Genomic DNA, 25,244 nt, shown 5'->3' on the forward strand with positions numbered 1-25,244 from the left:
AATAAATGCCATTTCACAAGAGCCAACCTATTCTGCTTCAGGTTCACTGAGGAGCCCCAATTATTTATGGGTGAAAAGTCATCATTTTTTTGTGATGAGATAATTTCCCTAGAATCCGGACCAATGATCCAGAAGTTTAAGCACATGCATTTTTCTTTAATGCTCCCCAGAGAGCTCCTCTTTTGATTCTGTTTTCTGCCCCAAAGCACTGTGATGTGGTACAGCTGCTAAGAAGCTGCTGCATTCCATCCCAGGAATGAACAGTCAGTCCTTTTAAAAAATGATAAAAAGAAGATGAATTTAATAGGAAGGAAGCCAATTTTGCCTACACTACAACTGGTGGGTTAACTGACACTTCCAATATCAAGAATTCTGTGACTTTTGTTGTCGTTGTTCCATTCATGCATTCATTGGTTGGTTCCTGCATGTGCTCCAACCAGGGACCGAACCCACAATCTCGGGACATTGGGACGATGTTTCAAGCAACCAAGCCACCTGGCCAGGGCATGAATTCTGGACATTTAGTTAGGAAAGGAACTAAGAAGTGGCAAACTCCCAAGTCAATCTCAACATGGGTTTTCAACAGATTCCTCCCACTAACACTATCTGAGAAATTTAAAATCAATGATGCTAGTTGTTAAAAAGACACCTTGCAGAGGTAATAAGAAAGAGTAAACTTCACAGACACTTTGTACCCCATTAAATAAGCAAAATTCAGCCCTGGTAGTCCTATATGCTGGTCTGTTCCCAAATCCACCACTGGCTGGAAGGGAGAACTGAGATTGGGACAAGAGTGGAAATAATTTCAAGGATTCAGGGAACAGTATATTAGTTGGTAGCACTTCAGGATGCTGGGCCCATGGAGAAACAAAAAAAAATGGTTGGGTCTAATACTCTGTTGGAAGCAATCCACTGCACCAACACAGATGGGACACTCTAGGTATTAGGACAGTGGAGTTTGTAAAAGAAAGCATCGTTGAGAAGGAGGGATGAAAGGCATAAAAATATACATTTAGACAGGCTTAAAATGAAACAAAAATATTGAAATGCATCCCCTTCTCTCCTGATCTTGCATTTGCATTGCACTGTCTCTCTGTAGGCTAAGGAAGCATGGATCATCCCTTAGACTGAATAACACTACCTTAACTCTAACTTGTCTCTGCTCTGCCTCTCAAGACTGTCTTCCATCCTGCCTGGAGGAGGCCATAGGCACAGATCATAATGAAAGGCATCCCGCTGGTGGCGTCTTAGAATTAGTGTGGTGAGTTATTTGTGGGTTGCAGAATTTAACTGTTATTAAATCCAGTTATATGTTCCTGCCTATTACTTAATAACAAGGTTAGATTTATAAATAAATATCAGTACTGCTTATTTATAAGATATCAAGTGACTGGTGTAGTGACCCTAAGAGGTTCACTGAAAACCATACTTTAGCTCCAAGCACACCCTAAAATATATTTGTTTCAGGAACTGTGTATGCATTTCAAATGGAAGCATGCACACACACTCCAATTGGCTCACCTGTCTCCATTGGTTGTAATTGACTCAAACTTGGGCTTTTTCTTTGGGATTTCATTTTGAATTGAAGACGTAGAAAGTGTTTTCTGGCTTTTAATGGCAAAAACAGAGAGATACACGTTAGAAATAATAAAATATCACAATGAAAGTGCCAAATGGGACCAATAATAATAATATAGCTCTTCTTTGCAAGAGTTATTTATTCTTGATTATCAAAATTCACCAAGGTGTTGATTTCATAGGTTCTGGATGTATGGGTGGTTGGTCTCCATAGGCCCCCAAAATTCTTAGCCTCAATTAAATGTAAAATTAATACCTGCCTTATTAATTACGGAGAACAGTCAATAAAACTTTAATAAGTATAAATTTATCTTACAGTTTAAAAAGTACTTTTACATTCAATGTTTCATATGCTGTGAGATATATACAAGATATTACTTCTACTTTGCAGAAACTGAGGCTCATCAATGTTATTGAGCTACCTAAGAATATAGCTAGTTAATAGTAAAGCTGGGACTAGACACCAGGTTGACATATTTGAACTCATTTTTCTTCATTATGTCTCTGTGAATCTACTGGTGTCTTGAATCCCACAATAATGCTAAAAATCAGTTTTACCTGTAAGTAGTAAGTTCATCCTCTAAAACTGGTTTGCAACCCTTTTGCTTTAACAGTTGTCCACAATTGCTAAGCTTAAAGGATACTTTAGACCCTTTCTTACTTGATCTCTTTCCAACATCTGACACCACTGACCATGCCATACTTTTATCCCCCAACTTTATTAAGGAATAACTGACAGCCGAAACCGGTTTGGCTCAGTGGATAGAGCGTCGGTCTGCGGACTGAAGGGTCCCAGGTTCGATTCCGGTTAAGGGCATGTACCTGGGTTGCAGGAACATCCCCCGTGGGAGATGTGCAGGAGGCAGCTGGTCGATGTTTCTCTCTCATCGATGTTTCTAACTCTCTATCTCGCTCCCTTCCTCTCTGTACACAATCAATAAAATATATTTAAAAAAAAAAAAGGAATAACTGACAGCCGAAACCGGTTTGGCTCAGTGGATAGAGCGTCGGCCTGCGGACTGAAAGGTCCCAGGTTCGATTCCGGTGAAGGGCATGTACCTGGGTTGCAGAAACATCCCCCGTGGGAGATGTGCAGGAGGCAGCTGGTCGATGTTTCTCTCTCATCGATGTTTCTAACTCTCTATCTCGCTCCCTTCCTCTCTGTACACAATCAATAAAATATATTTAAAAAAAAAAAAGGAATAACTGACAGCCGAAACCGGTTTGGCTCAGTGGATAGAGCGTCGGCCTGCGGACTGAAAGGTCCCAGGTTCGATTCCGGTGAAGGGCATGTACCTGGGTTGCAGAAACATCCCCCGTGGGAGATGTGCAGGAGGCAGCTGGTCGATGTTTCTCTCTCATCGATGTTTCTAACTCTCTATCTCGCTCCCTTCCTCTCTGTACACAATCAATAAAATATATTTAAAAAAAAAAAAGGAATAACTGACAGCCGAAACCGGTTTGGCTCAGTGGATAGAGCGTCGGCCTGCGGACTGAAAGGTCCCAGGTTCGATTCCGGTGAAGGGCATGTACCTGGGTTGCAGAAACATCCCCCGTGGGAGATGTGCAGGAGGCAGCTGGTCGATGTTTCTCTCTCATCGATGTTTCTAACTCTCTATCTCGCTCCCTTCCTCTCTGTACACAATCAATAAAATATATTTAAAAAAAAAAAAGGAATAACTGACAGCCGAAACCGGTTTGGCTCAGTGGATAGAGCGTCGGCCTGCGGACTGAAAGGTCCCAGGTTCGATTCCGGTGAAGGGCATGTACCTGGGTTGCAGAAACATCCCCCGTGGGAGATGTGCAGGAGGCAGCTGGTCGATGTTTCTCTCTCATCGATGTTTCTAACTCTCTATCTCGCTCCCTTCCTCTCTGTACACAATCAATAAAATATATTTAAAAAAAAAAAAGGAATAACTGACAGCCGAAACCGGTTTGGCTCAGTGGATAGAGCGTCGGCCTGCGGACTGAAAGGTCCCAGGTTCGATTCCGGTGAAGGGCATGTACCTGGGTTGCAGAAACATCCCCCGTGGGAGATGTGCAGGAGGCAGCTGGTCGATGTTTCTCTCTCATCGATGTTTCTAACTCTCTATCTCGCTCCCTTCCTCTCTGTACACAATCAATAAAATATATTTAAAAAAAAAAAAGGAATAACTGACAGCCGAAACCGGTTTGGCTCAGTGGATAGAGCGTCGGCCTGCGGACTGAAAGGTCCCAGGTTCGATTCCGGTGAAGGGCATGTACCTGGGTTGCAGAAACATCCCCCGTGGGAGATGTGCAGGAGGCAGCTGGTCGATGTTTCTCTCTCATCGATGTTTCTAACTCTCTATCTCGCTCCCTTCCTCTCTGTACACAATCAATAAAATATATTTAAAAAAAAAAAAGGAATAACTGACAGCCGAAACCGGTTTGGCTCAGTGGATAGAGCGTCGGCCTGCGGACTGAAAGGTCCCAGGTTCGATTCCGGTGAAGGGCATGTACCTGGGTTGCAGAAACATCCCCCGTGGGAGATGTGCAGGAGGCAGCTGGTCGATGTTTCTCTCTCATCGATGTTTCTAACTCTCTATCTCGCTCCCTTCCTCTCTGTACACAATCAATAAAATATATTTAAAAAAAAAAAAGGAATAACTGACAGCCGAAACCGGTTTGGCTCAGTGGATAGAGCGTCGGCCTGCGGACTGAAAGGTCCCAGGTTCGATTCCGGTGAAGGGCATGTACCTGGGTTGCAGAAACATCCCCCGTGGGAGATGTGCAGGAGGCAGCTGGTCGATGTTTCTCTCTCATCGATGTTTCTAACTCTCTATCTCGCTCCCTTCCTCTCTGTACACAATCAATAAAATATATTTAAAAAAAAAAAAAGGAATAACTGACAAATGTAATTGTATATATGTAAAATGTACCATGTGACATTTTGATATACATATACATTACGGAATGATTACCAAGATCAAGATAATTAATACATCCATAACCTCACATTGTTAACTTTATTTTTTTTATGATGAAAATGCTTAAGATTTACTTTCAGCAACTTTCAAGTGTATAATACCATATTAATTATAGTCACTGCTGTATATTAGATCCTCAGAACTTACTCTTCTTATAACTAAAAGTTTGTACCCTTTGACCTATATCTCCTCATTTCCCACTCCTCCAGCACCTAGCAAACACCATTCTATTCTGTTTCTATGAAATTGGTTTTTAATAAAAGATTCCACATAAAGTGATGCCATACTTTGTCTTTCTCTTTTTTCACTTAGCACAATGCCTTCCAGGTTCATCCATGCTCTCACAAACGACAGGATTTCCTTCCTTTTTATGGCTGAACTAGAAGCCTGGTGCACAAATTTGTGCACGGGTAGGGGCTAGGCCTGTGTGTGGGGGTGCTGTGGGAGGTTGGCTGGCAGTCACCACCCCCAATAGGGGGGGGCGACTGGGGCGGCGCCGGCAGGGGGAGGGGCTGCGGGAGGGGCCATGGGAGGTTGACAGGGGCTGATTGGGGCCCCTGATCAGGCTGGTTGGCCCCCCAACAGTGCACATCATAGCGACTGGTCATTCTGGTTGTTCCAGTCATTCCGGTAGGTCACTTGACTTTTATATCCTATGTAATAAAACCCCAATATGCAAATTGACCGAATGGCAGAATGAGTGGTCGCTATGATGCGCACTGACCACCAGGGGGCAGATGCTCACAGCAGGACCTGTCCCCTGGTGGTCAGTGCCCTCCCAAAGGGGGAGCACCGCTCAGCCAGAAGCCAGGCTCATGGCTGGCGAGGGCCAACAGCGGTGGTGGGAGCCTCTCCCATCTCTGCTGCAGGTGGGCGGTAAGGAAAGAGGGGTCCCAGACTGTGAGAGCCCCAGACTGTGAGAGGGATGTCTGGCTGCTGGCTTACGTCTGATCCCCAGGGGGATCTGGCCTAAGCTGGCAGGCGACATCCCCTGAGGGGTTCCAGACTGGGAGAGGGTGCAGGCTGAGCTGAGGGACACCGCCCCCCGCCCCGAGTGCACAAATTTTGTGCACTGGGCCTCTAGTATATAGATAATGTTCCATAAATAGACCACATTTTCTTTATCTACTCATCTGTTGAAAAACATTGAAGTTGTTTGGATATCTTTGCTATTGTGTAAAATGCTGCAATGAATCGGAGATGCAGGTATCTCTCTGAGATACGATTTTATTTCCTTTGGATATGTACCCAGAAGTGACTGCTGGATCATATGGTAGTTCTATTTTCAATTTTTTGAGGAACTACCATATTTTTTGCCACAGTGGCTATCCCAATTTACATTCCCACTAACAGTGTATAAGGCTCCTATTTCTCTACAATCAGACCAACGTTTGTTCTCTTGTATTTTTTATAATAACCATCCTAACAGGTGTCAGGTGATATCTCATTGTGGTTTTGATTTGCACTCCCCTGACAATTAGTGATATTTAGCACTTTTTCATGTATCTATTGGCCATTTATATGTCTTCATTGAAAAAATGTCTATCCAGGTCCTTTATCCATTTTTAAATTGTATTCTTTTTTTTTCTTCTTGGCTATTGAGTTGTATGTTTATATATTTTGGATATCAAATATATTCAGTCCATCCTTCTTGAATGCTTCTAGAGTTCTGTTCTCAGCCTCCAAAATGAGTTATATAAAAAACTACCTATCATAATTGCTGGAAACAGTGTTCCTCAGATCACCTACAGCAGAATCATCTGGGATATTTATAAAACAATGCAGATTCCTGAATTCTATCCTAGACCCTACTAAATTAAACCCTGGGGTGGGACCACAGGAATCTGCATTTTAAATAACCTCTAGTCTCACTGACAAGTGTATGGCCATATCCAAACCTCTCTTCTGAGTTCTAGGCTAAATTCCCACTAAATAATTCTTTTTGATGCTTCAACAAATTCAACTTTCAAAACTGAACTTCTCTTCTCCCCTTCCTATACTCTCTGTAAGTTAAGAATCTAAGAAACCTGAGAATTATCCTTTACTCACCCAGTTCCTGCCCATCTATATGTTCATCAAATTATCTAACTCTCCCTCTAAAGCAGGGGTGAGGAACCTTTTTTCTGCCAAGGGCCATTTGGGTACTTATAACATCATTTGTGGACCATACAAAATTATCAACTTAAAAATTAGCTTGCTATATTTGGTCAAACATTTAATTAGCTCACCCCTCCTGCCTTGGCAGGGCCAACCAAATGATGGGATTGGACATTTCCCCCCCTGCTCTAAGTATCTTCCTGAGTCTGCCTCTTTGGAGCCACTGCCTCAGTGAAGTCTGTGTTCTGTTTTTAAAAAATATATGTTTTTACTGATTTTAGAGAGGAAGGGACAGAAACATCAATGATGAGAGAATCATTGATTGGCTGCTCCCCGTACATCCCCCACTGGGGATCAAGGAGAGAGAGAGAGACAGACAGACAGACATCTATTGGGGCTGTAGGAGAACCAGGAAACTGGGTGAATGGGACACTCAACCAACTGAGCCACAGTGACCAGGGCCTCATGAGGTTCTTGTATTAACATCTCTCACCTGGACTTTACAAAAACAAACCAAAAGAAACCTTAACTAGCCCCCAGTCTTTTTTTCCTTTAATGTATTCTCCATAATAATCAGGGTTAATTTTTTTATTGACTCCATGATTCAGTTCATGTTCCTTACCAGATCTGCAGAATCCCTTTTCCTCCCATTTCCCAGCTCCTAACCATAAGCTCCAATAACATAAAAGGATTTTCAATTCACCAGAGTTCCACATCCTCTAGGTCTTCGTGTAAATGCTATTCCCTCAGCCTAGAACGCCTCTGCCCATTGCTTATCTGACGATTCTGACATCCTACGATAAAGCTCCACCACCAGCTCTTCTCCAGCCTTCCCAAGGCAGCCATTTACCACTGCCTCTCAGGCCTGTATCGTGACGTTTCCACTGTGGAATGAATGTTTCCATGCTTCCACAGAACTATACTGCAATGGTTTGATTACAGTCTGCCTTCCCTACCAGACTGCATTCTTCTGGTGAGCAGCATGATTCTTTTATTCATCTCTGCATTCCTAGCAGAGTCCCTGGCCCATAAGAGTACTTAATGTTTGCTAGATGAATAAATAAAATCATACTAGTAAAAATAAACAGAAGTAACTAAAATATATCAAATGCTTCCTATATGCCAGTTATAAAACTAATCACTATGCATGAACTATATAATTTATCTTCATAACAACTCCATGCGATAATGCTATTATTTATCTCATTTTACAAAAGAAAAACGTGTCCAAGTTCTCATGTAGAGAACCTGGAAAAGCCATGATTCAATCCAGAGCCAGAACTCTTCACAACACTACCAGGAAAAACCTAGAACAACTATCAGCCTCCTGGCCAAACAGCTGCATCCTTCAGAAAGTGGAAGGACCAATCTTCCAGGGAAATAATCCACTCTAAGGGTGAGGAGAACATTACATGTGAAAGCGGAGTAAGTTCACAAACTCTTCAGACACAATACAAACCAAGTCAGAAAATTCTGACACCTCATAGAAGTCTCTGTGGTTCTTGGAAAACATATGAATTGTAAAATATGACAAAGGAGATTCCTCCATAGGCTAGTAAGAGAGAGAGAGAGAAAAAAAACACAAGAAAAATGTATACATAATGGTATCTTCTATGACTAATTGTGTGCGATTACATCTGACCTATCAGCACCTGTAGGCCTATCTTATGCATCAGGGGGTTACCTGTTATAATGGCTGCCACTACTCAGGCGACTGTACTGCTCCTTCTCCTGGTGGCTGGCGCGGGAAGAGCTGCTCAGGTGCTTCCTCTGCTCTTTGGTCTTCTGAAGGACCCGTTTGTATGAGAGTGTGCACAGCCAGCACAGCAACTTCCCGTCCACCTGGAAGACAAGGAGACAAAGATAAAGAAGATGAAACCATGTACATGGATATGAGAGAACACGAACATAAGGAGCTAGAACCTCTGAGCTGAGTTCCAGCTCTGCCATAAATGAGCTGTGTGAACTTAGGCAAGTCACTTGAGCTCTCTGGGGCTCAATTTCTTCATCTGTAAAATGGGGGGTAATAGTACCTACTTCAGAGGGCTGCTGGATTAATGACATAATGTGTGTAAAGCATGGTGCCAGGCGCATAAAAAAATTGCTTAACAAATATGAGTTGCTAATTTTATGTATCTTTTTGTTGGGTTTTCGTCAACTTAACAAACAGAGACCAGAGGAAAGTTCCAAGAATTTAAAAAGATACAAATAACCCCATGGTGCTTGTTAGGAAAATTCAGCAGAGAGAAGACAGGAGATAAAACATAAAATTTATATTTCAGTTTTAATACCTTATAAATGGCTCACAAAATGGTATGCTATATATCTTTTCTCAAATAGAATATCTCCAGAAAAGGACCAATAAATGAGTAGATTCGAGGGCCCCAGTCCCTGGTACTAGCACTCCTAATTAGAAAGTTAGTCCCTTTGAGCAGAAACTGCTCTGCACAGGGAGAAGGGCACCGGGCTAGGAAAGCAGAAGGGCTTCCAAAATCCTCTGAAGCTGGGGTGCCTCTGTGCAGCATTAACGGAAAATCGGTTGTGGGACAGCCTAGTGCTGGTGACAGGACAACAGAGCTGGTTGGAATGCATCAGGGTAGGGAGGGAGTAGGCTGATATTTATGGAATTTTAATTTTCTTTTTTTTAAAAAAAATATATTTTATTGATTTTTTACAGAGAGGAAGGGAGAGAGATAGTAAGAAACATCGATGAGAGAGAACCATCGATCAGTCGACTCCTGCACATCCCCCACCGGGGATGTGCCCGCAACCCAGGTACATGCCCTTGACCGGAATTGAACCTGGGACCTATCAGTCCGCAGGCCGACGCTCTATCCACTGAGCCAAACCGGTTTTGGCAATTTTCATGTTTTTATTCCTGAAACTAGATCTCTTGCCCCATCTTGAATATGGGTAGGTCATACCATCATTTACCTAAAATATTGTCTTTGTTAGCAAAATCCAATTTGCACCCACCCTCTAACCCATTAGCAGTCCATGAGTTTGAATCTATTCCTTTTCACGGTTTCTACCCAAGGAAAGCCATTCTTCTCTCTCACAACTGCAAGAGCCATCCAAATTGAGCTAATTCCACTCTTAGGCTCTTATAAAACCACTTCCACCTAGCTAACAAAGAGCTTCTTTTTTTTTTCTTTACTGATTAAGATATTACATATGTGTCCTTATCCCCTCCATTGCCCTCACCCCTCTGGTGTCTGTGTCCATTGGTTATGCTTATATGCATGCATACAAGTCCTTTGGTTGATCTCTCCCCCTTATCCCCACCCTCCCCTGCCTTCCCTCTGAGGTTTGACGATCTGATCGATGCTTCTCTGTCTCTGGATCTGTTTTTGTTCATCAGTTTATGTTGTTCATTATATTCGACAAATGAGTGAGATCATGTGATATTTATCTTTCTCCCCAACTGACTTATTTCGAAAAGAAGGCTTCTTAAATGTAAATCTGATTATATCTCTTCTCTCTTTAAAATCTAATGGTTTCTCATCGTATCTAATATAAAATCTAAACTTTTTATCATGGCCTATGTTGACTTAAATGTAGCCCCTACCTGCCTCTGTGACCTCATTCCCTTTATCTTCTCTTCCTCACTCTACCTTCTGTTCTTCACATGTGCCAAACTCACTCTTGCCTCAGGTACTTTTCATAACTGGTTCCTCTTCCTGGAATCTTTGCTCTCCAGAAATACCATGGCTGCTATCTTCTCATCACTCCAGTTTCAGCTCAAATCTTATCTCCGTGGAGGTCCTCCTGAGTGCCCAATCTAAACTGGCCTCCCTAATCACTTGCTACCATACACTCTGTTCCTTTATAGCACTAACTTCTAAAATTTGTGTTCATTTATTTCCTTGTTTGTTCTCACCCACCTCTCTCTCATACACATGGCTCTATGAGAGTAAGGTCTTTTCTGTTTAGTTCATTAGTGTATTTCTCATACCTAGAACAGTGGCTGATACATGATAAGCATTTATTATTGGTTAATTAACATATAAATGAATGTTGAAACCAAACTTCAATCTAGTTGATTTCATGTTATGGATATGCCTGAAGGCCTAATTTTAAAACACTCTGGAAGACTTTGCTTAGAAAAGAGCTTTAACTAAAGAAGAATTTGAAAACAAGGTAACTCCAATGAAAGAAAGCCAGCACTAAACATAAAAATAGCACACCAAACCATAGGGCACTTTATTTTAGATCTCTCCTTTAAAAATAAACTTAAAAACATAAAATTACCCTCTGAGAATTAAAGTATCATAAAGAAGTCATCATAGATAACACCAATTGAGTACTTAACATATCAGATTCCTTTCCAAAGGCTTTACACATAACACCTCAATCTTCATAACAATGATGAGGTCTGCTCAGCCTCATTCACAAATGAGGAAACTGAGGCAATGCTAGATTAACTTGCCCAAAGTCACACAGCAAATAAGTGACAGAACAAAGATTTCAAACCAGGCATTCTGAATCCAGATCACCTATTCTCAATCCCTAAATTTAGCTCTCCTTAAGTTTATGAACATGTGATTGAAGATGCCTAAAATTATCCATACTCTTAAGGTAGGATTATAAGTAAGAAAGTAGAAACTTAATGAATTCTAATGTAATATAATTAATGATAATATAAGTACCAATTGAGTTATATTATGTGCAAGGCTCAAAATTAAGTGTTTTATATACCTATCTCAATAAAATCTCCCTATGTCCTTGTCAACTAGCTTTTATTATTCCCACTGGAATGATGATTAAATTGATGCATAACAAGACTAACTTGCTTGCCCAGACCATTCAGCTAGCCCAGGTCTGAGGGACTGCAAAGCTTGTGCTCCAATTATTATTATACTAGAGGCCTAGTGCACAAAATTCATGCGGGAGGGGGTGGGTCCCTCAGCCCGGTCTGCAACAACACAAGTGTTCCATGCCTGCTGCCCAGAGGCCCTCCGCGGCCAGGGTGGAACGCTTGCCTTGTTGCCACAGCAACGAAGCAAGCATTCCGCCAGGCCACTCACGTGGTCCCGTCTCAGCAGCTGCCCGCCCTGGGACTGGGGACTCCGGTGGGGTTGAGAGGACTGGGTGCTGCCCATCTTTATGATGAAGTGATGGTTAATTTGCATATTGCCCTTTGATTAGATAGGATAATTACTAACTCAGCTTCTGCAGTATCTTGATTCAGGGAAGAAGTGCCCTGGTTGGTAGGCAGGAGTAGTCTGGTCACTGGAAAGGTATATTCTCCCATAGTAAATTTGGTTAGCAGAAGCCAGCTCTTGAGAGCCTAAGCATCTTAGAAAAGCACCTTTGGACACTGAAAAATAGTTTTGTACTGAATTTTTTTATTCAAAAAGTATTATTGAAGAAAGCAGATCGGTGGTTGCCAAAGGTAGGGCTGGGTGGAGGTGTAATGGGTAGTCAAAAGGTACAGACTTTCAGTTATAAAATAAGTCCTGGGAATGTACTGTACATCATGGTGACTATAGTTAATAATACTGTGTTGTACATTTGAAAGTTGCTAAGAAAGTAGATCTTAAAAGTTCTCATCACAAGAAAAAAAATTCGGTAATTATCAATAGTGATGAATGTTAACTAGACTTATTGTGATCATTTCACAATATACACAAATTTCAAATCATTGTTATACACCTATGACTTATATAATTTTGTATGTCAATTACACTTCATTAAACAATCAGTTTAGTCACTTTTTAAAAAGTAGAAAAAGAGAACCATAATTTTTCTCAATAAATAACAGTAAGCTAGGAGATACATATTAATATTTTGGCCTTGCTAGGTAAGACAATTAAAAAGGGAGAGGAGATAGTTTTCAATAATGTAAAATCTTATCTATCAAAATCTATCTATATCCATCTATATATATACATACACACACACACACACAGAGAAAGAAAGAGAGCACACACATACTATATGCCAGAATGCAGAAAATATAGCAGAGAACAAGAAAGATAAAGACCTCACATTCTATGCCCAGCTGGTGTGGCTCAGTGGTTGAGTGTCGGCCCATGAACCAGAAGGTCATGGTTCAATTCACAGTCGGGCACATGCCTGGGTTGTGGGTTTGATCCTGGTATGGGGCATACAAGAGGCAGCCAATCAATGATTCTCTCTCATCATTAATGTTTCTATCTCTCTCCCTCTCCCTTCCTCTTTGAAATCAATGAAAATATATTTTTTAAAAAAGACTTCACATTCTAGTGGGTGTGGACAAACATTTAAGCATATGAGGTAATTTATCATGTTACATGCTATGAAGACAATAAAGCAGGATAATATGATAAAGAGTGACTGAGGGAATTAGTATAAGGTCTTTGTAAGGAAGTGGCAGCTGATGAGCTGAGATGTGACATAAGAAACCAGTTAAGAGAAGGGTGTATCAGGCAAAGGTGGAAATGAGACTGCCATGTCTGATGGACTAAAAGGTGGCCAGTATGGCTGGAACAAGGTAAGTGGTAAGTGTGATGGCAGCTTAGACTGAGAGTCAGATATAGGCCTTGTAAACCATGGAAGGAGTTTGGGTTTTATTTTAAGTGCAACTGGAACTCACTGGGGGGCTTTAAACAGAAAAAACAAAAACAAAAACAAAAACAAACCACTATGTGCCATTTGATTCCACCAAAATACCATCATTTCACATATAGCTTCCCTTTATGTCATATTCTTGTGATCCTTAACTTCAACAGATAGAAACAATTAAAGAGCCAGACAGTAAGCCTGGCCAGGGTGGCTCAGTTGGTTGGAATTTCGTCCCATACACCAGAAGGTGACAGGTTCGATTCCTAGTCAGAGCACATACCCAAGTTGCAGGTACGGTCCCCAGTTGGGCGCGTAAGAGAGGCAACTGATCAATATTTCTCTCTTACATCGATGTTTCTCTCTCTCCCTCTCTCTCCCTCTCTCTCTCTCTCTGTCCCAAACCAATAATAATAATAAAAACAAACGTACCTTCAGGTGAGGAGTAAAAATAAATAAATAAAAAGCCAGACAATAAAACTGTTAGTACAACTCAATCTTGAGTCACAATCTCTCCTTTACAGAGTTCTATAGAATTCTGCCAATCACCAGTTCACTTATGTGGGATATTGACCACTATAATTCAGGTTCTCATGAGATACTAACTCATGAGATGTTAGATGTAAGGGTCCACATTTGATAATGAAGTAAACAAAGGCTGAGTATCTTCTTCAAAGTCAATAACAGAACTAGGAGTGGAAGTGAGAAACCTTTCTCTGTTATCTCTCTTTTTTTTAATGAATTTAGTGGGGTGACATTGGTTAATAAAGTTATATATGTTTCAGGTGCACAATTCTATCATACATTATTTGTTATAGGTCTTTTTAACACAATTGGCTCACCTTCATGTCTCTGAAAGAAAAAAAAATCAAGAAAAACACAGAGATTTACCTTCTTTCTGTCATCTTTCCTGTCAAATGCACACTGCTGCTTGCACTGTTCACAAGAATATGGCGGTCCATACTTCTTCTCTGAATTTGTGCAGCGCTGGCATTTGTTGCCAATAAATGCTGCAATTATATTGCAATACTGACACGGTTTGGGCTAAAAGAGGAAAAAACAGGGTCAAGTAAGTATATCATAAAATACCAATGCCTTTTTTAAAGCAATTATTCGTATTACATAGTCATGGTAAAACTTCCTAAGTTTCCTTTTATATTGATGGATCAAGTGCAGTTCAAGTCCTAATACTATGTAAAGTGTTTTTATGTGAAGGACTATTAATTTTAAAATAAATAAATGAAAAAAAAACTCATTAGTGTAAATGCTGGGACTTCTTTGAGAAATTCAACAGAACCAGCTCTTTGAAGAAACCAACAAGTACTTCCAATTTTCTGAAAAAGGCCTCTTTGCCTTTATAATAATAAAAGCATACTATGTTAATTAGACCGGATGTCCTTCCTTCCTTCTGGACAATGCCGCAGTGGGTAGGGCCAAGACAGAGGTGGGAGAGGCCCCCAGCTGCGGTGGTGGTAGGCCAGGGCCAAGGCCCTTGCACGAATTTTGTGCATCGGGCCTCTAGTCATTGTATAAACATGTTGGAAGAAACGCCTGCAAGACCATAGTATCCTGAACCCCTCACCCTGAGAGGAAAAAAAATCACTCATCAATGGCTGGCTTGGTTCAGTGGTTAGAATGTCGGCCTGTGCATCAAAGGTCTTGGGTTTGATTCCAGTCGAGGACAGGTACCTGGGTTGCAGGTGTGATCCCTGGTCCCAGTCCAGGCACGTGCAGGAGACAACCAATCTATGTGTCTCTCTCACATCGATGTTTCTCTCTTTCTCTCTCTCTCTCCACCCTCCCCACCTCTCTTCCACTCTCTCTCTGAAAATCAATGGGGGTAAAAAAGAATAGTTGACTGCTATCAAACAGAGAGGTCAAGTCATGGAATCCATCTTTCTCCTTCTCCATACTGGTTGCTGTAGCCTCCAGGAAAATTATAATCACAATCCTAAACAGTGACTATAAATACAGAACTCCTCAAAACTGAGTATTAGCTGAGTTTGAAAATTCAAACACTAGATATATTTTTATGAGAAAGTATTTACACATAACTAGTTCTTCCAATAAAAATATAGTAATTACATTAATAGTCCACAGAATGTAAGGTTCCAAGAGACCTGAGCACTTACTGTTAGGTACACAGAAAACTACTTACAGTTCCATATAACTGCACGTTCTGAGCACATTTCTTGCATATTGTACTGGTTTTACTGTAAAGGAAGAAAGAGACACAAGGCTTCTATAAGAAAAAAGTTGTTTTAGTTAGGACATCTGAACACTGATTCCTCCTTAAGCCCAAGCAATTTGCTCATTGCTTTGTGCCAAGGTGAACTATAGTCTGGACATCTGGTTATCTGAAGGTTGAGTATCTGGCCAATAGCTCTTTTAATTATTTTGTAGTTATTAATTTTATTAAGTCAGATAAAATGAGGCTTTGGTTTAAAATAGTTATTTCTGATTATGACATCTCTAAGTAAAATTATCAGATATGGAGAGGAACCTCAAAAGAATATAACGTTAAAGCCCTGGCTGGGTAACTCAGTTGGTTAGAGTATCATCCTGATATACCAAGGTTGTGGGTTTGACCCCAGTCAGGACACATACAAGAATCAACCAAAGGCCAGGCTGGTGTGGCTCCGTAATTGAGCATAGACCCATGAACCTGGAGGTCATGGTTCGATTCCCAGCCAGGGTACATGCCGGGGTTGTGGGTTTAATCCCTAGTAGGGGGCATGCAGGAGGCAGCCAATCAATGATTCTTTCTCATCATTGATGTTTTTTTCTCTCTAGCCCTCTCCCGTCCTCTCTCTGAAATCAATAAAAACATATTTAAAAAAATAATCAACCAAAGAGCCCTGGCTGGTGTGGCTCAGTTGGTTGGAGTGTCATCCCATACACCAAAAAGGTGGTGGGCTTGATTCCCAGTCAGGGCACATATCCAGGTTTCAGGTTCAATCCCCTATTGTGGTGCGTGCAGGAGGCAGCCGAGCAGATTGATGTTTCTCTCTCCCAAGTTAATAAGAAAAAAAAAAAAAATACACTTTTTAAAAGGAGTGTTATGTTAGACTGAATTGGACTAGCAGAAAATAAATTAATTCTCCTTAGTTCAGATGAATAGTTGAAAATTTTGAGTTTAATATTAAATATATCTGTTTGAAATAGAAACTCAGAAATTGTATCCACATTGACTTTTCTTTATCTATGCTCCTCTCTATAAGTAAAAGAATATAAAAATCCCAGATGTGGGGATATAGATACTATAACCAAATTTTATTTATTTTTTTTTACAGAGAGGAAAAGAGAGGGATAGAGAGTTAGAAACATTGATCAGCTGCCTCTTGCACACCCCCTCCTGGGGATGTGCCCGCAACCAAGGTACATGTCCTTGACCGGAATCAAACCTGGGACCCTTTAGTCCGCAGGCCGACGCTCAATCCATTGAGCCAAACCAGTCAGGGCTCTAACCAAATATTTTGTCAATATTTCCAATTTGTCTAAGAGCCAAAGACTGACAGAAATAAAAATGTCCTTTGCCAGAGTTCATACATAATATTACCTAAATGCCTGAACTGATGAACCACCTTGGGGGAAAGAATCATCTTTAAATAAAGTCTAACTCTTCAAAAAGGGATGTACAAACAAGTGATTGGTGTGCAAAAACAGTTTAAACAATATTCTGGAGATAAAAATAAAATCACACAAAATTATAATATAGCAAATCCAGCCTATTCACTATGTTATTATTTTACCATACAGTTCCTATGAAAGTGACCATAACGTTAAAACAGACAAAAGAAAAACCTCAAAGTAGAAAACATTTAAATTAAAACGAGATATTCAAGGAAAATATTTTCCAGGGCAACTTTCTGCAATTTTAAGAAGGCAGTACAAGAAGCGAAGTACATTGAAAGACTTCTAAAAAAAGGATTAGCATCAGTGATTCTGTGATGCTGAATATTTTGGTATATACTTAGATTTATTATTGAAGAGGTGGGATATATTATCAATATATACAAGTGTTCCTAACATCTTAGAAAATATGCAAAGTGAAACTATTTCCATGATCCATCTTGAATTAACATTTATGTATGGTATGAATTAAGGGTCAAACTTCTTATCTTACCCCACACACAAAAATTAAAGATGAATCCTAAACCTAAATATAAAAGCTAAAAATTAAAGCTTCTAGAGTATATTCTATATGTTTCCACGTGTGAGCTAGCAAATAGGCCCCACCATGCTTAAGGCACTGTCGCTTACACGTGCAGTTCCACAAAGGTTGAACTTACTAAACTAATAAACCACAAAGCACTTTACTGCTATAGAAAAGCACCTCCCACAAAGATGTGTTTATTCATACCTAAGTACCTATGTGTTTTTCACACTTTTAAAAATAAGTTTCAAATGTGAATAGGGCTAACAAATCCTTTTCCAGGATTGCCACATTTCCAAAAGTATCTTCTTTTGGCTCATAAATTCTTCCAACTCTGTATATAGAAATACTGGAGCATAAGGCTCACGTTGAATTCCTGTGGTTTCTGAGTGTCATAAAGATTATAACCACAATATAAAATGATCAAGGATCTGAAGAAAAGTTTACTTAAAAAAATTTAAGCCTAACTAGGTGGCTCAGTTGGTTGGATGGCCTCTGGTTTACTGAAAGGTTGCCGGTTGGATTCCCAGTCAGAGAACATGCCCAGGTAGAGGGTGCAGGAGGTAGCTAATCGATGTTTCACTCTCACATTGTGTTTCTCTCTCCTTTTACCTCCCTCTCTAAGTGTCAACAAAAATGTTTTCTTAAAAAAAAATTGTTTTAAGCCATCAAAATTAGACATAACTAGGGAACATGTGTATTTTATACCCATCAACATGTTATAATAAAAAACTACAGCGCTAGCCGGTTGTCTCAGTGGATAGAGTGTGGGCCAGTGGACTGAAGGGTCCCAGATTCGATTCCCACAAAGGACACATGCCTGGGTTGTGGGCTTGATCCCCAGTGGGTGGCATGCAGGCAGCAGCCGATCAATGATCCTCTCTCATCACTGATGCTTCTCTCTCTCTCTCTGAAATCAATAAAAATATATTTAAAAAACTGCAGAATCATACTGTTTTCCCTTCAGATCACATAAATCTTTTGCCTTTTTAAAAAAATCCGCGCCTGAGGATATGTTTTTTTATTGATTTTTTAATCAATCCTCACCAGAGGATATTTTTCCTCACTGATTTTTAGAGAGAGTGAAAGGGAAGAGAAGAGACAAAGAGAGAGAAACAGCGATGTGAGAGACACACATCCATTGGTTGCCATCAGGGCTGGGAATCAAAGCCCCCACCTTTTGGTGGACAGGACAAGGCCCCCAAAGCTAATCCACCCAGCCAGAGCTAAATCTTTCGCCTTTTACTAAAGATGTCCATGGAGAGGAACAAAAAACTGCAGAATCTGTGTCAAGTGAAATTGATTACAAGTTTTAAGAGGGAAAAAAGCCTATTAACGTTTTTCATGGTCAACAAAAACGGTACCTCTCCTGCTGGTACTCAGTCCTACAGTAGGTGCACTTCACAACAGGGTGTGCAATCCGACATTCCTGCAACGAAATGAGGGTGTCATTTTAATCGGCGGTCAGAAATGGAAACAGCCTTCAGTACCCCGCGCAGCCACTGTGCTTCCGTGAGTCACTAAAACATGCCGGGCCTCGTTTTTTCCCTCTGCAATACCGGCATCACTGTCCTGCGGTGACATGGGCGGTAAGTCGGACTTTATACGGAACTGCTCTGTAGTCATAAATTGTAAAACAAAGGTATGTCTGAGTAAGCCGACGGCTGGAGTCAGAAGCCCTGGACTCTAGCCTCGCGCTGCCACTACCACTGTGTGATTTTTGAGCAGGTCCACTTGTGAAATGCAAGTGCTGCATTAAATTCATCACTGTTGACGTATATAAAACTACTGTCTAATGTAATTTGGAAAGACAGCTTGGCGACTTTTAACTGTGGCCTCACAGCTCTTCTCTCCCCTTACATAGGCAAAGCAGGATGAAGCAACTTCAACGAAAAAAAGGGAACTTAAACCTTCAGGGGTAAAAACTGACCCACAGCTGGTTAGGATGAGGACCGAGGTCAGCAACTGGATGTTGAAAAAATCACCCTTTGGCTTCCTGCGCTTGGCTGTGGGCGGGCCTTTTCTAAAATCCTCTCCACCTCGGACTCTGAGACTAGCCGACAAGTGTCCGGGAGGCGCCCGAGTTCGAGTCACTCTTCTCAGGCAGCACCCAGCTCTGGAGTTGGGTCCCGGGCGGGGCAGGGGGTCCCTCAGCCGGCAACCAGGCGGCAGACCACAGCGGGGTACCCGCCAGCCCAGCAAGGGTCGCCAGCGCGGCTGGCTGGGGCCATTGCTCTTGCTGAAGCCACCTTATACACTGCTATGTCTCTAAAAAAGCACCTGCTATCCTGCTAGTTGTTCAGGCATCCAGATGAAGATCTGCTTCTTCTGTATAACCCAGAAATTGCGGTGTGCTGCAAAAATTTTTAAAACATGCAATGCCTGATTATTTAGTCAGGGTCACTGGCCTCTTTTCTCTTATGTTGTCAAATTAAAAAAAGTTGACAACCATTTATGACGCGCGCGGCCTTGATTATGTAAAAGCACAGTCACGCGGGGACGCGGCTGGGAGGGACCGTCCGCCGCCTCGACCTCGGAAGCGCCCAGGTTCCGCCCCCTTCACGCTTTGTTCCCGCCCTCGCTCCTCCTCTCCGGGGCCGGCGCCCGGGCCGCGGCCGCCTCCCCGCCTCTCGCGATACCTCCGCGAAGTTGTGCAGTTTCGTTTCCCGAGGAACTGCTCTTCGGGAGCCCCAGGGGCACCGTCGGGCCGAACGCGGCACGTTGTTGCTGTAGAATTTACGCACCACCGAGCTGGAAAAAGGCGGGGCTTGTGTGAGAACCCCTCCATCATCGGGGCAGGAGAGGCCCGTAGCACTGTCACTCGAGGGGTAAAGGGAAACCATGAGTGGCAACTTAGAGGGGTGCTCTCTGTCTGGGACCCCTGAAATGGAAGATCTCTAGGATCACTGACCTCCAGGGAGAAAGGGGGAAATCCCAGAGAGGACACCCCTATGTGGAGGAAGAGGGATGCTAGGGTGATGACAGCCCCTCCGGGACGGGGAGGACATATAAGGCGACGCCTTCCTGAGAGTCCTCTCGCTTCCTGCTTTGTGCTCTCCAGTTGCACCCAGCTTCTCTCGGCACCTGGGGTTTCGTGGCTGGGCCTGGCAGCCTGCGGAAGGCAAGCCACACCCTCCTGGCGACTCTGCTGCTCTTCAGCGCCCAGCTTGGCCCTTTTAGGGGCTGCCCCGGGCATTAGCCAACTATTGTTCTTGAGGCCTTTGTAAAGCTTGTAAGGCTGACCTTTCCATGTCCCCGCCCTAGAGTTGCTTTTGGGCTTACATTACTTTTTGCTTTGCTGGTGGCCTAGGCAGTACTAGTTTACCTCAACTCATTTCTTTCTTTTTTTTTTTAATGTATATTTTTATTGATTTTAGAGAAGAAGGGAGAGAGAGAGAGAAACAAATGATGAGAGGGAATCATTGTTTGGCTGCCTCCTGCACATCCCCTACTGGGGATTGAGCCCGCAACCCAGGCATGTGCCCTTGACTGGAATCAAACCTGGGACCCTTCAGTTCGCAGGCCGACACTCTATCCACTGAGCCAAACCAGCTAGGGCCAACTCAATTTCTTAACAATTGATTGTGCACTTAACGACTTATAGATTCCTGCCCCAACAAAATTCACTCTCTTTAAAACCCAAGCCCACTTCTTGTGAGTTTGCCCAAAGATGTGTACTAATCAACGGTTGATGCTCTGGAGTCAGAAAATTAAGGTTCAAAATCACTACTCCACACTTACTAGCTAGGTGGCTTTGGACCTATCACTAAACTTCTCAGAGCCTCACTTTCCACAATTGTACAGTTGGGTGTATGAGGAGCAAAAATAGTACATGGAAGGTGATGGGTAGACTGCTTAATGGTTAAGGGGATCTACTTTGGAGTGATGGAAATGTTTTGGAACTAGATAGAGGTGGTAGTTATACAACATTGTGGATGTACGAGGTGCCACTGAATTGTTTACTTCAAAATGGTTAACTTTATGTTATTTGAATTTCAGTTCAAATTAATGGAAAAGAAAAAGGTTATAGGTTCAGGAGCCAGACCACCTAGCTTTGAATCCTAGCTCTAGCACTTAGAACAGTGGTTCTCAACCTTGACTGCACATTAGAATCACCTGGGAATCTTTTTAAAATCCTGATTTCTGGGCCTCATCCTCTGGAAATTCTGTTTCGTTACTAATGTTGTGGCCCCACCCCATAACAAAGAAACAGAATTTCCAGAGGATGAGGCCCAGAAATCAGGATTTTAAAAAAAGATTCCCAGGTGATTCTAATGTGCAGCCAAGGTTGAGAACCACTGACTTAGAAGCTCTATAACTGTGAACACGTTAAAAACAAACAAGAAACAGTACATGGAACTTGGTATTTAGATAAACATTCATTAATACAAGAAGAAACTTTCTTTTAGGGAGATGTTGGTGCCCTGGATCATGTAAACACAGCCGTCTTTCTAATTACATACATACCCTACACTGGTGTATCGGCCTCTCTCTGTTCCAGTTCCGATCTCCAGTGCATTATTTACTTATTTTTCATAAATCAGGTTATGGCATCATGGAATAGAAGGACCATATCTGGAACATCAACCTCTGTATCCTCTCACAAGTTCCACCCCTCCACCTTCTTTAGGCTCTGAGTGTTGATGATGAATTAATTTGCTAATTAATCCATTCTTTCAACAAAACTATATTGAGTGTTTACTTCGTGCTAGACTCAAGCTTAGGCACTAGGTATACACTGATGTGTGAAACAGATGTGATCCTTGCCCTTGTGAAGCTAACAGCCTAGTGTCAAAGACAGCTAAATAATAATGACTATGAATGAAAAGACATGCCACAGGGACAGAGGACAATTTTGGAATGGGGTAGGGGAAATCACTTAGGTAGAGAAGGTCAGGGAAAATTTTTCTGAGGAGGTACCCAAACCTGAAGGTCCAAAAGGACTTAGCCATATGACTTAGCCAAGAATGTTCTAAATAGAGGGGAAGGTAAATACCTTGAGTTATAACAGAGCTTGGCATGTTCAAGAAAAGGAGGAGAGGCCAGTATAGCTAGGGGACAGAGGATGAGTGGAGAGGTTGGCAGGGGCCAGATGTACGGAGCCTGTAGAACCTGATATGGATGTAGATTTTTTTTCCTCCCAAAGTACAATGTATGAAGTATAATGGGAAGGAAGCCAATGTTTTTAAGCAGATAAGTGACAGATTTGTAGTTTTAAAAGATTTGTCTGGGGGACTCTTTCACCCTCCCCACGTGGGAGTCTGTATTTGTTCTTCAATAAATTTCCACCTTTGCTATATAAAAAAAAAGATTTGTCTGGCTTCTATGAGGAGAATAGACTATGGTGGGCTGGCATAAATGCACAGACCACTGAGGACACTACTGCAGCTGTCCAGGTGAGATGATTAAAAGGTTGCAGGCCGAAACCGGTTTGGCTCAGTGGATAGAGCGTTGGCCTGCGGACTGAAAGGTCCCAGGTTCGATTCCGGTCAAGGGCATGTACCTGGGTTGCGGGCACATCCCCAGTGGGAGATGTGCCGGAGGCAGCTGATCGATGTTTCTCTCTCATCGATGTTTCTAACTCTCTATCTCTCTCCCTTTCTCTCTGTAAAAAATCAATAAAATATATTTAAAAAATAAATAAATAAAAGGTTGCAGTGGAGAGAGGTGAACAGATTCAAGATATGTAGGGAGCAGCTCTAGAGTTAAGCTTCCAATTGACCTGTGGCAGAGCCACAAACAAGTCCCAGCTTGGAGGGCAGAGCCTCCTTAGCATAATTAAGCTTGACCTTATGGCTGCCTCCTAGTTCCTTCCTGGGTAGCTAATGGGCTGTGGGAGGGGCAGCAGGTGCTGCCCAAAACAAGTGAAACTCACAAGAACATTGTAACTATGTTGACCACTACCTTGTTTTTCTCTGACTATAAAATAAAGCCTTGGTTATCTCTCTTTCTCTCCCAATTTTTTTTTTGTGGGGGAGGCAACCAGAATTTTGAGAAAAAAAAAAAAAGCATGGGGAAGGTCCGGGATAGGGCAGGGGTTGGGTGGAGCGGGGTAAATGGTGTAAAAAATAACAATAACAATAACAATAACAATAACAATAACAATAAAATAAAATAAAGCCTTGGTTTGCCGGCTGGATCCTTCTCTGTGGCCTCATTTAGGCACAGGAGGTCCACCGAGCCCCAACTATATTCTCTTTGTCTGTCTTTTCTTTAATCCTTCACCACCCTCCTCAGGCTCACTGAACCCTTGGCTGTGCTGGCACGGCACAAAGATATATTTCAGAGATGGATCCAAGAGGACTTAGGGATGGATTAGATTTAGGAAGTGATAAGGGAAAGGAAGACATTATGGTCAATGTGCCCACCTATGTGGATGGTGGTATTTCCAGCAAAAGGAAAGACTAGAAGGACAGGTTTCAGAGACAAAACCAAGAATTTATTTATTTTTGTTAATCCTCACTCTATATTTTTTTCCCATTGATTTTTAGAGAGAGCAAAAAGGAAGGAGGGGAGAGTGAGAGAGAGATCAATATGAGAAGGACACATCGATTAGTTGCCTTCCCCATGTGCCCTAACTGACCTGGTGAACTTGAAACCCACTTATGTGCCCTTGACTGGGAATTGAACCCTCAACCCTTTGGTGTGTGGGCCAAGGCACCAAGAGATTTTTGTGTGTTTTCTTTTTAAATATGTTTTTATTGATTTTTAGAGAGGAAGTGAGAGAGAGAGAGAAACATCAAAGAGAGAGAAATGTCATGGGTCAGTTGCCTCCTGCACGCCCCCTACTGTGGATTAAGCCCACAACCCAGGCATGTGTCCTGATCGGGAATAGAACCAACAACCACAGTGGCTGGGCACCAAGAGTTTATTTTTGACATATTAAGTTCTAGCTGCTTATGGATATCTAGGAAGAGACATTATGTGGACAGCGGGGCTCTAGTTTGTTTATGCTTAGAAGAGAGATCTAAGATGAAGATAGCGTTTTTGGGAAATTATCAGTATATATGTGCTGTTTAATGCCCTGGGACTGGATGATATTACCTTAGAAGTCCATAGAAGAAGGAGAGCAGTGCCCCTTCCTGATTCAAGGGAAAGTTCATCCAGCAGTTGGATGTCTCCTTCTCTGGAGATGCCTGCAGAGGAGCTATGAGCAAGAGAGTGCAGAGAGGGAAGAGTGTTTTCCTAAAGGCCAAGAGAAGAGCAGGAGACATTAGTCAACAGTGTCATTAGCTATTGGTTGGGAGACTAAAGTGAGGACAGTGACTGATGTTTCCTGAACTGAGTAGAACACACACCTGTGTTTGCTAAATATTTGCCCTATCAAAACATGACCCTTCTTCTCTTACGTAGTCTTCCCACATCTCCTTGGCAATAGCAGGGGTATGCCCCTGAGGGAGCCATAGAAGAGAATATTTCCAGCAGTATTATTATTTTAAAATATTTTTATTGATTTCAGAGAGAAGGGAGAGGGAGAGAGAGAAAAACATCAATGATGAGAGAGAATCATTGATTGGCTGCTTCCTGCATGCTCCCTTACTGGGCATGTGCCCTGACCGGAAACCGAACCCTGACCACCTGGTTCATAGGTTGATGCTCAACCACTGAGCCATGTCGGGCAGGCCAGCGGTATTATTCACAGTAGCAAAAGAAAAGGAGCAAAGGGAAATAACTATTAACAGAATAATGGATGACTAGCCCTAGCTGGTTTAGCTCAGTGGGGTCCAACCAGTTTGGCTGAAGGGTCCAGGTTTGATTCTGGGCAAGGGCACGCACCTTGGTTGCAGGTTCCCTGGCCCTGGTCCAGTACATGCAGTAGGCAACCAATTGATGTGTTTCTCGCTCATCGATGTTTCTCTGTCTCTTCCTTTCCCTTCTACTCTCTCTAGAAACCAGTGGAAAAATATCCTTGGGTGAGGATT

At 42.1% G+C, this 25,244-nt stretch overlaps 1 protein-coding gene across 1 annotated transcript in view; it reads right to left on the reverse strand.

The window, feature by feature from the left end:
* The window catches only part of FAM76A (family with sequence similarity 76 member A), a 26,639-nt gene extending 6,474 nt beyond the window's left edge, over window positions 1-20,165 (reverse strand). The window contains exons 1-7 of the mRNA XM_015557186.1: window positions 20,036-20,165; window positions 19,253-19,287; window positions 18,687-18,751; window positions 15,325-15,379; window positions 14,058-14,210; window positions 8,308-8,465; window positions 1,522-1,608 (exon numbers count right to left, since the gene is read on the reverse strand). Coding sequence (XP_015412672.1) covers window positions 1,522-1,608; window positions 8,308-8,465; window positions 14,058-14,210; window positions 15,325-15,379; window positions 18,687-18,751; window positions 19,253-19,287; window positions 20,036-20,165 — 683 coding nt within the window. The remainder of the gene's footprint in view (window positions 1-1,521; window positions 1,609-8,307; window positions 8,466-14,057; window positions 14,211-15,324; window positions 15,380-18,686; window positions 18,752-19,252; window positions 19,288-20,035) is intronic.
* Between the last annotated feature and the right edge of the window lie 5,079 nt (window positions 20,166-25,244).

Source organism: Myotis davidii, unplaced genomic scaffold (assembly GCF_000327345.1).
Source record: "Myotis davidii unplaced genomic scaffold, ASM32734v1 scaffold149, whole genome shotgun sequence".
Classification (NCBI taxonomy): Eukaryota; Metazoa; Chordata; class Mammalia; order Chiroptera; family Vespertilionidae; genus Myotis; species Myotis davidii.